At 42.2% G+C, this 14,221-nt stretch overlaps 1 protein-coding gene across 8 annotated transcripts in view; it reads left to right on the top strand.

Moving 5' to 3' along the window:
* The window catches only part of GRIPAP1 (GRIP1 associated protein 1), a 76,789-nt gene that overhangs the window by 46,087 nt on the left and 16,481 nt on the right, over positions 1–14,221 (top strand). For 7 of the 8 annotated variants that reach the window (XR_014025512.1, XM_081320618.1, XM_081320615.1 and 4 more), the window contains one exon: positions 13,356–13,483. Coding sequence is in view for 7 of the 8 variants with exons in the window: in XM_081320618.1 (XP_081176744.1) it covers positions 13,356–13,483 (128 nt within the window). In the remaining variant the exon portion in view is untranslated. Of the gene's footprint in view, positions 1–13,355; positions 13,484–13,613; positions 13,677–14,221 lie in introns of all 8 variants that reach the window. The other variant, XM_081320621.1, reaches the window with a different exon arrangement.

Here is a 14,221-nt window from a genome sequence, read left to right as displayed (position 1 = left end):
CTGTCCCAGCTGTGTGTGGTCTGGAGGGAGGGGAACCAGGCGAGTTGAAATTGCTTCCAGGGAAGTAAGCATTAAAACATTAGATCAGCTCAGCGAGGCTTCTGGGAAGAGAGAGAATGCTGGGAAGTGCAATTATTGTATCTTTCCGTGTTGAACTCTTTCGAATGGGGAAAGAGGAGAAGATGAGTTAGGATTGGAGCAGAGCCGGGCTGCTTAGTCAGGATGGCAGATGAAGTAGAATGAACAAAAGTGGGGGAAAGGCTTTTTTTTTTAAGGGTAGCTCTGGGTTTGGGCATCTTTGCCCACTGGTAATATATGACATAGTTAGGTTGCAAAACTAGGAAAATTCACCTCAGTGAAGCATATTGAGAGCTCTGGAAAGGGTGCCATCAAATATGGTCCAAAAGCCATGCTTCTTGACTCCTTTGCCAGTGGATAAAATGAGGATTTTTAAATCATAACCTGCTAAACTGCTGTCTGGTACCCAAAAAGTCTAGTTATCCCCAAAGAGTTCCTCTTGCCCTTTACTGCTTTACAAACCTGTGTCTCCTGTACTGCATGTACAAGGCCACATTCATGAGCTGAGTTATTTATGTGCACTAGGGCCCTCTTGCTGTCGCTGAACTTTGCTATTTCCCATGCTTATTGGTCCTGCTGCTTACACTTATGAAACAGCTGGAGGAATATTGGTGCCAATCTTGTCATTGGGCCTTCTCCTTAATCACAACCATGCCTGGAGTGGGAAAGATGGTAAAATGTTTTCAGCCCACATTGATCTTGGAACTGTGATGTGTGATTTTTATAGGCACAATCCATCCATTCTAAGCTTCTCTGCCCTCAGCTTTACAAAAGGGATTGCTAGTTGCATAAAACAGCTTGTATATTTTTCCCTCTTTAAAGTAAGGCTGAGGCAAACAGTTTTCCTGAACCCCAGGCAACCTACAAACTGTTTTTTTTTTATCTTGCTGCTTTGCTCTAGGGCCCCCGGTACAAGAAAGATTTTCTTAATTTTCTGAGTTTCTTTGTTGCTCCTGTGCAAAGCAGAAAATGTGCAAAGCAGACCTGTTTTCCAGTATAAAATGGACTTTTTCTCTGTTTCTTCCTTTGGCAAAAGAACAGTGACCTCCAGCTTAGCTTATTGCTAAAAGAAAAGATTAGGCTGTGGAGAAAGGCAGGAGTCTGCAGCATCAATAACCAAGAATGGTACTTGAATGAACACGTAGTTTGAGGCCTGGGTCAGAATTAGGGAAATGCCTCTGGTTCTCTACTTCAGGCTGCCAGCACTGAAGAGGTCTCTTATCTTTCTGATTGAATTAAAAAGTAAACATCCAGGCTGAGCAGCTGCTGTGTTTGCTGTAGGACAGGGGTGTCAAACTCAATTTCATTGAGGGCCGCATCAGCATTGCAGTTGCCCTCAGGGGGCTGGGTGGGTATGGCCTACTGGGTGGGTGTGGCCTACTGGGTGGGCGTGGCTAGAGTGCGTATGGCCTACTGGGTGGGCGTGGCCAGCTCTACATCGTTCGCATCAAGGGTGCCTATGGGGGCCTGGGCAGGAGTGGGACATATCTGAGGGTCTCTGGCAGAAGGAGGGTCTCTGGGCCAGGGCCAAGGCAGTGGGGGCCATTCCCTCACTGTTTCCAGGATGGCTTCACGGGCCACATGAAACTACTTCGTGGGCCGGATCCGGCCCCCGGGCCTTGTGTTTGACATCTCTGCTGTAGGATCTTTCATTTCCTACGCACTCAGCACTCTCCTTTTGAGAAGCTCTTGAAGTTGTGTTGGATGGTTGGACAACTGCTAAAAATGAGCTGAACCAGTGGCAGCACCACACAAGCCTGAGCGAGAGATGGCTGGAGCTGCAGGACCAGCACCAGGATCAGTGCTTCTTCGGGGCTGTCAGGGCTCAGTGGAAGCGCCAGGATCAGCGCCAGGCTCCAGCTGGAGCTTGGCACTGATCCTGGCAGTTCTGAGCCCAGAAGAAACGCCGATCAGCTGGAATGCTGCAGCATCTCCAGGGTCTTGTGATTTACATTCAGATGCTTGGCAATTGATTCATATTTGTGATGGTCACAGTGTCCCAAGGTCATGTGAAGTGACCAAAACCTGCTGCAACCACCCAGCAGACGGGCGGGGGGAATAAAAACCAAACACCCCCCACTCCACCTCTGCTTCCAATCCTCAACAGAAATGCTCACCGCAATGAAAACCTCGAACAGGAGGAAGAGCGCCGCCGGGTGGGCAGGCAGGTGTCTTGCTCGGCTGTGGCTTGTGGGGCACTTTTTTCAGTGCCATTGTAACTTCAAACAGTCAGTAAGCGAACTGTTGTAAGTCGAGGACTACCTGTACTTCATCACCTTTTTCCTTTTTTTTTGGTCATCACGTTTTTGACACCTTGCTAGACGACTGGTGGTACTCGGATGTTGCCATATCCTAAAATGGTACAATGGGTAAAAAGGTTGAAAAGCCCTGCCCTAGATGGGAAGCCACCTTGCCCTTCATTGTAACAGGATATCTGCTTCTACAGGCAGATGTAGATGTCAGTATGGAAAAGGAAGAAGTGCCTTTTCCATCCTCAACCTTTCTTTTCCTATTAATTGAGGCACGACAGAAGAAAATGGATCTCTGTTTGCTGAAAGGCCATTAAATTTAGATTCTGCTGCGTGCGCTCTGCTCCCCTTTCCATTTTTTTTATACTCATCGAAGTATAAAAATTGGGAGAATTTATACAAAACCTGTCACAATGGAACAGGACCAAGAAGCAGGGAGGAGCTACACAAGATGTTGGTAGGATTCTGCTGACTGTCTGGGACAGGATACAAGGGGAGGGTGAAGTTTGGTCCAGTTTCCTAACCTTAAATGGTTGTCACTCTTGTTGAGCAGTGAACAAGTCGTTGGGTAGCCAGTAATGGACAAACTCTTTGCCCATCATGGAAGAGAAGCCTCAGAATAAGGAAGCTATCCTGGCATAAGGAACTCCCCATTTGGGGAAGAAAGAAAAGATACAGCCTGGATTCACAGCTGAGATTAAATAGCAAACCTGCCTTTGTTGTTGTTGTTAGCTGCGAAGTTGTGTCTGACCCATCGTGACCCTATGGACAACGTTCCTCCAAGCCTTCCTGTCCTGGAGTTCACTTACGCTCATGCCTACTACTTCAGTGACTCCATCCAGCCACCTCATTCTCTGTCGTCCCCTTCTTCTATTGCCCTCAGTCTTTCCCAGCATTAGGCTTTTCTCCAGTGAGTCCTTCCTTCTCATTAGGTGGCCAAAGTATTTGAGTTTCAGCTTCAGGATCTGGCCTTTTAAAGAACAGTCAGGGTTGATCTCCTCTAGGACTGACCGGTTTGATCGCCTTGCAGTCCAAGGGACTCGCAGGAGTCTTCTCCAGCACCATAATTCAAAGGCCTCAATTCTTTGGCGCTCAGCCTTTCTTATGGTCCAACTTTCACTGCCGTACATTGCAACTGGGAAGACCATAGCCTTGACTATACGCACTTTTGTTGGCAGGGTGATGTCTCTGCTTTTTAGTGTGCTGTCTAGATTTGCCATGGCTTTCTTCCCCAGGAGCAAGCGTCTTTTAATTTCTTGGCTGCAGTCCCCATCTGCGGTGATCTTGGAGCCCAGGAAAATAAAATCTGTCTCTACCTCCATTTCTTCCCCATCTATTTACCAGGAATTGAGACGGCCGGATGCCATGATCTTGGTTTTCTTAATTTTAAGTTTCAACCCAACTTTTGCACTCTCCTTCTTCACCTGCAACAAAAGGCTCTTTAGTTCTTCTTCACTTTCTGCCATTAGAGTGGTATCATCTACATATCTTAGGTTGTTGATATTTCTCCCAGCAATCTTAATTCCAACTTTTGATTCATCTAGCCCTGCCTTTCTCATGATGTGCTCTGCATATAAGTTAAACAGGCAGGGCGACAGTATACAGCCTTGCCGGACTCCTTTCCAATTTTGAACCAATCAGTGGTTCCGTGTCCAGTTCTCACTGTTGCTTCTTGGCCCACATATAGGTTTCTCAAGAGACAAATAAGATGGTCTGCTACGCCCATCTCTTTAAGGACTTGCCACAGTTTGTTATGATCCACACAATCAAAGGCTTTAGCATAGTCAATGAAGCAGAAGTAGATGTTTTTCTGGAACTCTCTAGCTTTCTCCATGATCCAGTGTATGTTGGCAATTTGATCTCTAGTTCCTCTGCCTCTTTGAAATCCTGCCTGTACTTCTGGTAGTTCTCGATCCACATACTGCTGGAGTCTAGCTTGTAGGATTTTAAGCATAACTTTACTAGCATGAGAAATGAGTGCAATAGTGCGATAGTTTGAACATTCTTTGGCACTGCCTTTCTTTGGAATTGGAATGTAAACTGATCTTTTCCAATCCTGTGGCCACTGTTGAGTTTTCCAAATTTACTGGCAAATTGAGTGTAGCACTTTTAACTGCATCGTCTTTTAAGATTTTGAATAGCTCAGCTGGAATACTGTCACCTCCACTAGATTTGTTGTTGCTCAGCTTTCCTAAGGCCCATTTCACTTCACGTTCTAGAATGCCTGGCTCGAGGTCAGTGACCACCTCATCATGGTTATCAGGAACGTTAAGCTTGTTCTTGTATAGTTCTTCTGTGTAATTTTGCCACCTCTTCTTAATCTCTTCTGCCTCTGTTAGGTCCCTGCCATTTTGGTCCTTTATCGTGCCCATTTTTGCATGAAACGTTGCCTTCATCTCTCCAATTTTCTTGAAAAGATCTCTGGTCCTCCCTGTTCTATTGTTTTCTTCTATTTCTTTGCACTGTTCATTTAAGAAGGCATTCTTATCTCTTCTAGCTATTCTCTGGAATTCTGCATTCAATTGGGCGTATCTTTCTTTTTCTCCCTTGCCTTTTGCTTCCTTCCTTTTCTCAGCTATTTGCAAAGCTTCCTCAGACAGCCATTTTGCTTTTTTGCATTTCTTTTTCTTTGGGGTGGTTTTAGTTGCTACCTCTTGTATAATGTTGTGAACCTCTGTCCATAGTTCTTCAGGCACTCTGTCTATCAGATCTAATTCCTTAAATCTATTTATCACCTCTACTGTATATTCAACAGGGATATGATTTAATTCATACCTGAGTGGCCTAGTGCTTTTCCCTACTTTCTTCAGTTTAAGCCTAAACTTTGCAACGAGAAGCTCATGGTCTGAGCCACAGTTAACTCCTGGTCTTGTTTTTACTGACTGTATAGAGCTTCTCCATCTTTGGCTGCAGAGCATATAGTCAATCTGATTTCTGTGTTGACCATCTGGTGATGTCTATGTGTAGAGCCGTCTCTTGGGTTGTTGGAAAAGAGTGTTTGCTATGACCATCGTATTCTTTTGACAAAATTCTATCAGCCCGTGCCCTGCTTCATTTTGTACTCCAAGGCCAAACTTGCCTGTTATTCCAGTTATCTTTTGGCTTCCTACTTTAGCATTCCAATCCCCCATGATGATAAAGACATCATTTTTTGGTGTTAGTTCTATAAGGTGCTGTAGGGCTTCATAGAACCGGTCAGTTTCATTCTTTTCAGCATTGGTGGTTGGGGCATAGACCTGGACTACTGTGATATTGAATGGTTTGACTTGGATTCGAACTGAGATCATTCTGACATTTTGGGGATTGTATCCCAGTATTGCTTTTCCTACTCTTTTATTGACTATGAAGGCTACTCCATTTCTTCTGAGGGATTCTTGCCCGCAGTAGTATACCTGATGGTCATCTGAATTAAATTCACCCATTCCTGTCCATTTTAGTTCGCTGATTCCTAAGATGTCGATGCTCAGTCTTGTCATCTCTTGTTTGACCACGTCCAGCTTGCCTTGATTCATGGATCTTACATTCTAGGTTCCTATGGAGAAAAAATCTTTACAGTATTGGACTTTCCTTTCACCACCAGACACATCCACAGCTGAGCGTCCTTTCGGCTTTGGCCCAGTTGCTTCATTCTTTCTGGCGCTACTAGTACTAGCCCTCTGCTCTTCCCCAGTAGCATATTGGACGCCTTCCGACCTGAGGGGCTCATCTTCCAGCGTCATATCGTTTTGCCTTTTGGTACTGTCCATAGGGTTTTCATGGCAAAGATACTGGAGTGGTTTGCCATTTCCTTCTCCAGTGGATCACGTTTTGTCAGAACTCTCTGCTATGACCTTTCCGTCTTGGGTGGCCCTGCACGGCATAGCTCATAGCTTCATTGAATTACGCAAGCCCCTTCGCCACAACAAGGCAGTAATCCATGAAGGGGAAACCTGCAGTAGTTCTCCTCAAAGCTGTATGACCCAGCTCGCAGAGATGGTGTCTGTGTGGGAGCGTGTGGCGTGCACAAAGACCAAGTGAGGCCTTTAAGAGAAGCCATTGTATTCCTCCTTATACTGTAAAAGAAATCCGGCTTACCTAAAACTATCAGAAAAGCCTCTGGTAAAAGGATAGAATTGGATCAGGGCCATCATAACTCTCATTCTTTATCCCTGTAAAGAGTAATCTGGATCTGCTGCTGAGCTCTGCTTCTGCTGTTGTCTTTCTGTTACTGTATGTCAGGGGTCTTCAAACTTGGCCCTTTTATGACTTGTGGACTTCAACTCCCAGAATTCCTCAGCCAGCATACGCTGGCTGAGGAATTCTGGGAGTCGAAGTCCACAAGTCATAAAAGGGCCAAGTTTGAAGACCCCTGCTGTATGTGCTTGTGTGCCTTTATTTCTGCAAAGAGATCATACTGGCTGGGGCTGATGAGAGCTGGCAGCCAGGAGACTTAGCAAGCACTAGTTTGAAGAATCTTAAGTCAAGAAGTCTACAACAGAATAGGTAGCAGCTGTTGCAGATTTTCCCCTTTTAGGTCTCCTCGGTAGCCTGTTTTGACCTTGTTTAATCTTACGTTTTGGAAGCTTGGTCCTTGTTTTCTGCTAAAACCACTGTTTTCAAAAGCAAAAGAAAGCTAGCTCAGTTGTTTCAGGGGATTGGTGAGGCACCAGATGGTCTCTATTGGAAGCTATGCTCTGCAGTCTGCTTTTTTTAAAAGTGTCCCTTGCCTTTTCGGTTTATGTAAGTGTGTAATTTTCTGAAGTAGATTCACATTCTTGGGTTTTTCCTGATTTCAAAATGGCAATCATTTTTTTTCTCCTTTTTATGTGCACAACACTCTTGTATGATGGATAAGACGGGTTACACTATGACATAGCAGGTTGATTTGCACAATACATTCACTGTAGAATGTGCTAGTGTTTCTCCCCCCCCCCCCCATACCATCTGCCTCCTCTGAGGAAAATTGGAGAAGCAAGTTTGCAAACTCCGTAACCATAGTACTTTATGATTAAGCTTGATACCCAAATGCAGGATGCATGCTGGTTACAGTCACTACACCTCCCATAGTCCCCCCCCATGATTTGTGGTAAGTTGGTTTATGGCTTTAAAGAACGGTGGAAATTATCACTCGCCTGCCTTGGAATAATACAGTTAGCCAGAGGCTGACAATCTGAAACATGGTGCCCTGAGGCTTGTAGGCTCACCCAAGCAATTTAACAGGTATCTTTAATTTTTAAAATCAGAATTGTGATAGGCAAAAGCCAAGCAACAGCTGCCAACTTTATTTGGGTTTTCAGAAATATTCTGGGCCCCATAGAGATCCCAGATATATTATAGAAAGCAAAATTAAATAATATTGGTGGTTTGGTTCAAGACAGGAAGACAATCTAGCCAGCAAAGCTAAACTGGGAGCTGTCAAATCAAGAATAGAGAGGCCATGTGAGGCAATAGTGAAAGGGTTGAACTAGGACAGGGGTAGGAAACCTTGGCTCTTTTATGCAGTGCTTTTTTTGTAAAAGAAAAAGGTGCCGGAATTCACACATGTCATACAACCCGCCTTGCCTACCCTACAAGGTTCCATCCAAAAAAGGTGCCGGAACTCTGTTCTGAGCGTTCTATGAGAAAAAAAGCCCTGCTTTTATGATTCGTGGACTTCAACTTCCATAGCTGGCTCAGGAATTCTGGGAGTTGAAGTCCACGAGTCATAAAAGAGCCAAGGTTGCCTACCTCTGAACTAGGAGCATGGAGTCTGGGTTCTATTCCACTCTCCACCATCACGGATGATAACTGGGCGATTTTGGGCCACTCATTCTCTCTTAGACTAGTGATCCTCACAGACTGTTGTTCTGGTGAAAAATAGGAAGAGGAAGTGCTATTCCGGAGCTGCCTTGAGCTCCTGAATGAAAGGCAAGATGTAAATCTAGTTAACAAATAAGCATTCTGGGAGGAGAAAGGAAGTAGTAAATCTAACTTGTTTGATGTCTGGTCAGTTGTGTCTTGTGATGAGCTATGTACACTATAGCAGTTTCCTTGTGAATACACAACTGCTTCCCTCCCTCGGCAGTTGTTTTATGAAAGAGCATGCAACATCTCCTCAAATTTCAAAGGTATCCATTGGACACTCCCAAGCTACCCCACTTGTCAATGGTTTGAAAATGTTGTTGGTAATGGGAGGAGCCTGAAGACACCAGACTGTTAGTAGCATGCTTGTTGCTTTGTTATTTTATGCTGAAGAGGTGGCTAATGGCTGTGTTTGGACCTCAGAATAAATTTAATATCCCATCCGGGTCCATTTACTCCTCTCTGCTTTTGTATTTACTTGAATAATGAGCTACGCTTAACTTTGGTTTCTCAACCTATGGATTGATTCTTCTGGCTTTCAAGCAAATCCTACATAGGATTAATCACAAATTACCCATTTCGGGCAACGTGACAACCGCAGTTAGTCTAAAAGAAAAATGGAAGCTATTGAATTTCTCCTCACAATTTCCCCAGTTGAGGAGCAGCACCTAAATTTAATCAATCAAGAGCGAGGCTCAATTCCCATTTAAGAGCTCTTGATATCCTCTGAATATGGTGGAGCATAACCTCCAGAATTATCAGTTATGAGAATTCCGTGGTTTATTGTCTCATACGTCTGCAAACTCTAAATCAGAGTTTATTGTGAAGTCCAGAGGCAGGTAGTTCAAAAATATCTAGCCCCTCCTCCCTCCCCCTCAAATAACTGAATGGAATTGCTTTTGGATTCTAATCATTTTCCAAAGAAGGTGGGTTAAACTAGATGCATGTCAGGTTGGCTTTAACTATATTTAGATCATGATTGTAAACTGATCAAAGAGAGAAGCAACCTGGAATTAAGGAGAAACTTCCTGACAGTGAGGACAATCAACCAGTGGAACAGCTTACCCCCAGAAATCGTGGGCGCCCCATCACTGGAGATTTTTAAGAAGAGACTAGACATTCACCTGTCTGAGATGGTATAGGTTCTCCTGCTTGAGCAGGGAGCTGGACTAGAAGACCTCCAAGGTCCCTTCCAGCTCTATTCTATTCTGTTCTGTTCTGCTGTTCTGTTCTGTTCTATTCTATACTGTAACACATTAGTATGTTAAGGATTCCTCATTTAAAAATAATCTCACTCATTTCCTTACGCACATCATCCCTGCATGATGGTACATCATATGATGGTACATGATCATCTCTCTTGAAATATTTTTTGTTGATCTGCTCATTTAGATGCAGCAGAGTAACAATTTTTTTTAAAAAAAATATAAAGATTCCAAATGAGACTGCCTGGTTTGTTTGTTTTTTTATTATTATTACTTTACATTTTACTTTACACTTTGTTTTACTTTACTTTAAAAAAAAGTGTAAATTGAAAGCTTTAAAGTAGAACATTCAACACATACACGAACTGAGACTGAGAACAAAGAATGTGCAGTGTTCATACAAAAAGTAATTTGGACCTTGCAGTCAAAGCTTCTGAAGGTTTTGGGCTGAATTACTTCTCTATGCTTTTCCTCCATTCACAACTCTCTTTAGCTAGCCTTAAGCACCATTAATGCTAACTTGTGCCCACTAATTCCTGCACGACATATTTAAGGAAACAGCATCCTGGCTTGTATGAACTGTGATTTAGGCCAGTAGAGGGAGTCTGAAGACTTTTTTTTTTTAATCCCATTTATATCCCGCCCTTCTCCAAAGACTCAGGGCGGCTTACAAGCTTAGCAGTAGCCTTCATTCTATGTATATGCCTGCTTATTAGGGCTTTCGCACACACCCCAAGCGGCATTATTACAAAGTCAGCTTAATTGCCCTCAACAATCTGGGTCCTCATTTTACCTACCTCGGAAGGATGGAAGGCTGAGTCAACCTTGAGCCTGGTGGGATGCGAACCTGCACTAATTGCAGGCAGCTGGTGTTAGTTAAGGAGGCATTAGCCCACTGCTCCACCAAGGAGGGTTGTGCAAGCATGAGGCCCAAAAGTTGTTGTTACCCTTTGCCTGTGTTAGCTCTGCAAGGTAGTCCACCCAAGAAGCACATCCAGGAGTACTAGCTTTGTCTTTATTGTAAGGTTACATTAACAGAATCTTGAAAGACTGGAAATGTTTCTCCCCTTCTTTCTTTTTACTCTTTGGAAAACTAGGGAAGGCCCTTCTGAAATTCTTCTCAAAGCCATCCTCCACTTCTATAGGCAGAGACATCTTTTATATGCCAGTTGTTCAGTCTGTGGCTCTCCATTCTGTGGTTCCCACATACTATCACAACCCTCTAGTCAGGACTGTGCATATTCTTTGTTTGGTCTAGAAGACTCTCACTGTTTCTAGGCCACATGTGATAACTGACGCTGCAGAGTGAGGATTTGCTATGCTCAAGGTTGGTTTGTTAATTCTCTGAAGAAGATGTGACATCAGATGAGATCAGAGTTATGGCCAAAGTGATTAGAAGAGGAATTTAAATGCAATTGCTGGACCAGATCCTTCTAAACATGGGCAATCTCTCATTGCTTCTGCCTACCTCTTTTTCAGAGCATTTGCTATAATGTTGACTGTGTGAAAAAACAAAATCATATTTCTTACATGTTCACAAACTATTCTATCCACCTGCTAGTTCTGTTTCAAAGCCTGGAAAAATGAAAAAGCCAAATGATGACAATTTAATCAGAGTTGAAGGTAGTTGACCTCTGAAGAAGCAATGGCCCATTGAAGATGGCTCCATTACAAAACTGATAACCACAGCAGAATAATGACTTGAGGGAATCAGTGCCTCAGAGTTCCTCTCTGGATAAAGGGGAAGGACCTGGGATCACCTATAAGCACTCCACACAGAGGATCTCTTGCAAGAAGACCATAAAACAGTGGTCTCCAACAGGTTTCTGAGCTCTGGGAGCCAAAGAAAAGTCAAAATTGCGGTACAGAGCATTCCAATGAACACTGGGTTTGCCCATTTCCTTTCTTAATCACTTCAGGAAATGTTTTTTGAATGTTAAGAACCTTCAGAACAATACATTTCATCATACATCATCAATCCTTTGTGAAAGAGGTTTCATGTAAATTTAAGAATTTGAAAAAAATTGTTCTGAAATAAACAGCAAAAGGTTATTACAATATTGACTGTGGAAATTTATAAACAGACTAAGAAGCCAGATGGGTTGGAAATAAGATTTTGAAATTAATTATAAAACTCCTTTCTGCAGCTTATTCAAAATCCTATCTAAAACACATGAAGATTTTGAATCTAAGTGTATGGGAAAATGTTGTGGATTAGAAAAAAAAGATAAGATATTTTAAAGATTGGATATTAGAGCTAACCAGAGAGAACTGAAGATTATAAATTAAAGGAGAAGAGACACTAATACAGAATGGAGGAAAGTATTTTAATTTTGGAAAAATTCAAGGATATTTGCTAATGACAACTTACAAGAATAATATGGAACATAATATGCTACATTGATCAAATGAAACTGGCTGACATCTTAATAACTAAAAGGGACACACAAATAATAAATCAGAAGAGTGACTTGAACAATTTTCTTACCTTGGACTTAGAAGAGAGATGTGTTATGAAGACGTTATAAGGAGAAAACAGAAAATGAAAAGGGGACACTATCTAAATGGAATAAACATTAAGATTTTTAAACACAAAAAAGAAATATAACATGGCTTGTTTGATTGAGGTTAATATAAAACAATATATGAAGTTTTAGTAACTAGTAATTTTAATGAGTTTTTCTAAACCAAGACAGAGTGATGAGGCTTTAAAATTTATTTTATAGATAAGATATGGGAAGAAGATATTTTTTATTGTATTGGTAGAAAAAATGATAAACGATGGTGTTAAAAATAATAAAAAAGGGTTACAAAGTTGGTTTATTTGATTAGGGTTAAAATATAGATGCTGTATGGGACGCGGTGGCTCAGTGGGTTAGGATGCTGAGCTTGTCAACCAGAAGGTCGGCAGTTTGGCGGGTCGAATCCCGAGTGCCGCGTAACAGAGTGAGCGCCTGTTACTCGTCCCAGCTTCTGCCAACCTAGCAGTTCGAAAGCACATAAAAATGCAAGTAGAAAAATAGGGACCACTCCGGTGGGAAGGTAACAGCGTTCCGTGCACCTTTGGTGTCTAGTCATGCCAGCCACATGACCACAGAGACGTCCTCGGACAAACGCTGGCTCTTCGGCTTTGAAACGGAGATGAGCACCGGCCCCTAGAGTTGGAAACGACTAGCACGCATGTGCGGGGGAACCTTTACCTTTACCTATAGATGCTCTATTTCTAATCCATGCTGAATTTGGGAACGACTTTCTGAGAGGAGAAAGAGAAAATGATAAATAAACATGCAGGATACTATTTGAAGAAATTAAAAGATTAAGTTTCTTAATATGTTGTTCTTTCTGTTTCTTAATGGATATTTTTTTACTAGGTCTGAATGATTATTTATAAATAAGAGGTATGGGAAGATTTTTATTACATTTTTAGAGAAAAAAAGTTATGTTGAAAGGAAAGGAAATATGGAACTGATTTATTTGATTAAGGCCTAAGACATATATGTTGTTATTTCTAGTACGGTAATTCTGAATGGACTTTTGCCGATTAGAACTGAATGACAAGACTTTATAATTTGTCTATAGATAAAATAGGGGAGATCTTTTGTTGAAATGTTAGAGAAAGTGATAAGTTACTGAAATTGTACTTGTCTTCATGAAGGGGAAGTCATTTCTTTATATATTCTTTTTACATTTCCTTTTTCTTTTTTACTCCTCCCTTTTTGTGTTTTTTTTAAATTATATTGGTTATGTCTGTTTGCATTTCAAAACTTTTAACAAAAATTATTATAAGAAAAGAGTCGAAGCTGGTTGGTGCCTTTTCGAAAAGCGAAACTAACTTTTGCCATCGAGTATCTAGAATAGGGTTAATTTTCTTGAAAGCGCTGCTATCTAGATGTCTTTTCTCTCCTGGTTAGGTGGCCCGATAAGTCATTGCAGGCCTGGGCTGCTGGGATTCTAGAAACATCTCCTCCCTTCATGGACTTCCAGCATTCTCTTTGCCTTCCAGGGATCGAGGATCTTGTCCTGGCAGATATCAGTTCCCCCAGTCGGACTCAGACGGGAGACAGTAGCAGCATCTCATCCTTCAGCTATCGTGAAATCATGAAGGAAGGTTCCGGAGCCGGCAGTAACAAGGTGAGGGGACCAGAGGTGGAAATCAGAAGCCTGTCTTTCTAAGCCACAGAAACCAGGCCTCTGGAATGGGGTAGCTTTGCTTCCTGAGTCTCATTCCCATAAATAAAGAGAATTTTCTCTTTCCCAACAGAAAATAACAGCATTTCCTGAAATGGCCCTTTCTGTCTAGCTCTTTTCTTTTTCTCCATGAAGGGCAAGTGATTTTTTTTTCCTTCCCCTTGCTCCTGCTCTGCATCATTTCTTGCACCGGTGAAGCGTGAGGTTATAGTTCACCCGAGCAAGTTTCACTTCACCGCGGCAGTACCAGAGTTTCAGTCTTCAAGCTTTGGGGGATTTTTGGTTGTTTTTTTCCCCCTCTTTCTCTTTTTGTTTTTCTGGGACTCCAAGGTCAGCCAGCTGAAGCCAGATGGGAAATACTGGTACCAAGTAGGCAAACTCAGCCTAAATATTTTAAGGAATAGGATGGTTTTGAGTATATGCTTGCTTCAGGAGTCTGTGATCCCTATCAGAATAAAAAATTCACCTGTTTTTGAATCTGCTCTTGTGTAATCTAAATTTAATGTTTTTCACAGGTGTTTAGAGTAATTCACACATGTTGTTTAATTACGGATATTCATAATTGGTATTGTCTGCCAAAACCTGGTACCAAACATCACTAATAGTAAATCAGAACAACAAAACTTCACTGAAACATTATGTCAGTGCAAGGAAGTTAATGAAGCTTGCATAAAAGCAGGC

The sequence above is a fragment of the Vipera berus genome, assembly GCF_964194415.1.
Source record: "Vipera berus genome assembly, chromosome: 2".
Lineage (NCBI taxonomy): Eukaryota > Metazoa > Chordata > Lepidosauria > Squamata > Viperidae > Vipera > Vipera berus.
The sequence above is the reverse complement of the archived record's forward strand: the minus strand, read 5'-3'. Positions and strand labels throughout refer to the sequence as shown.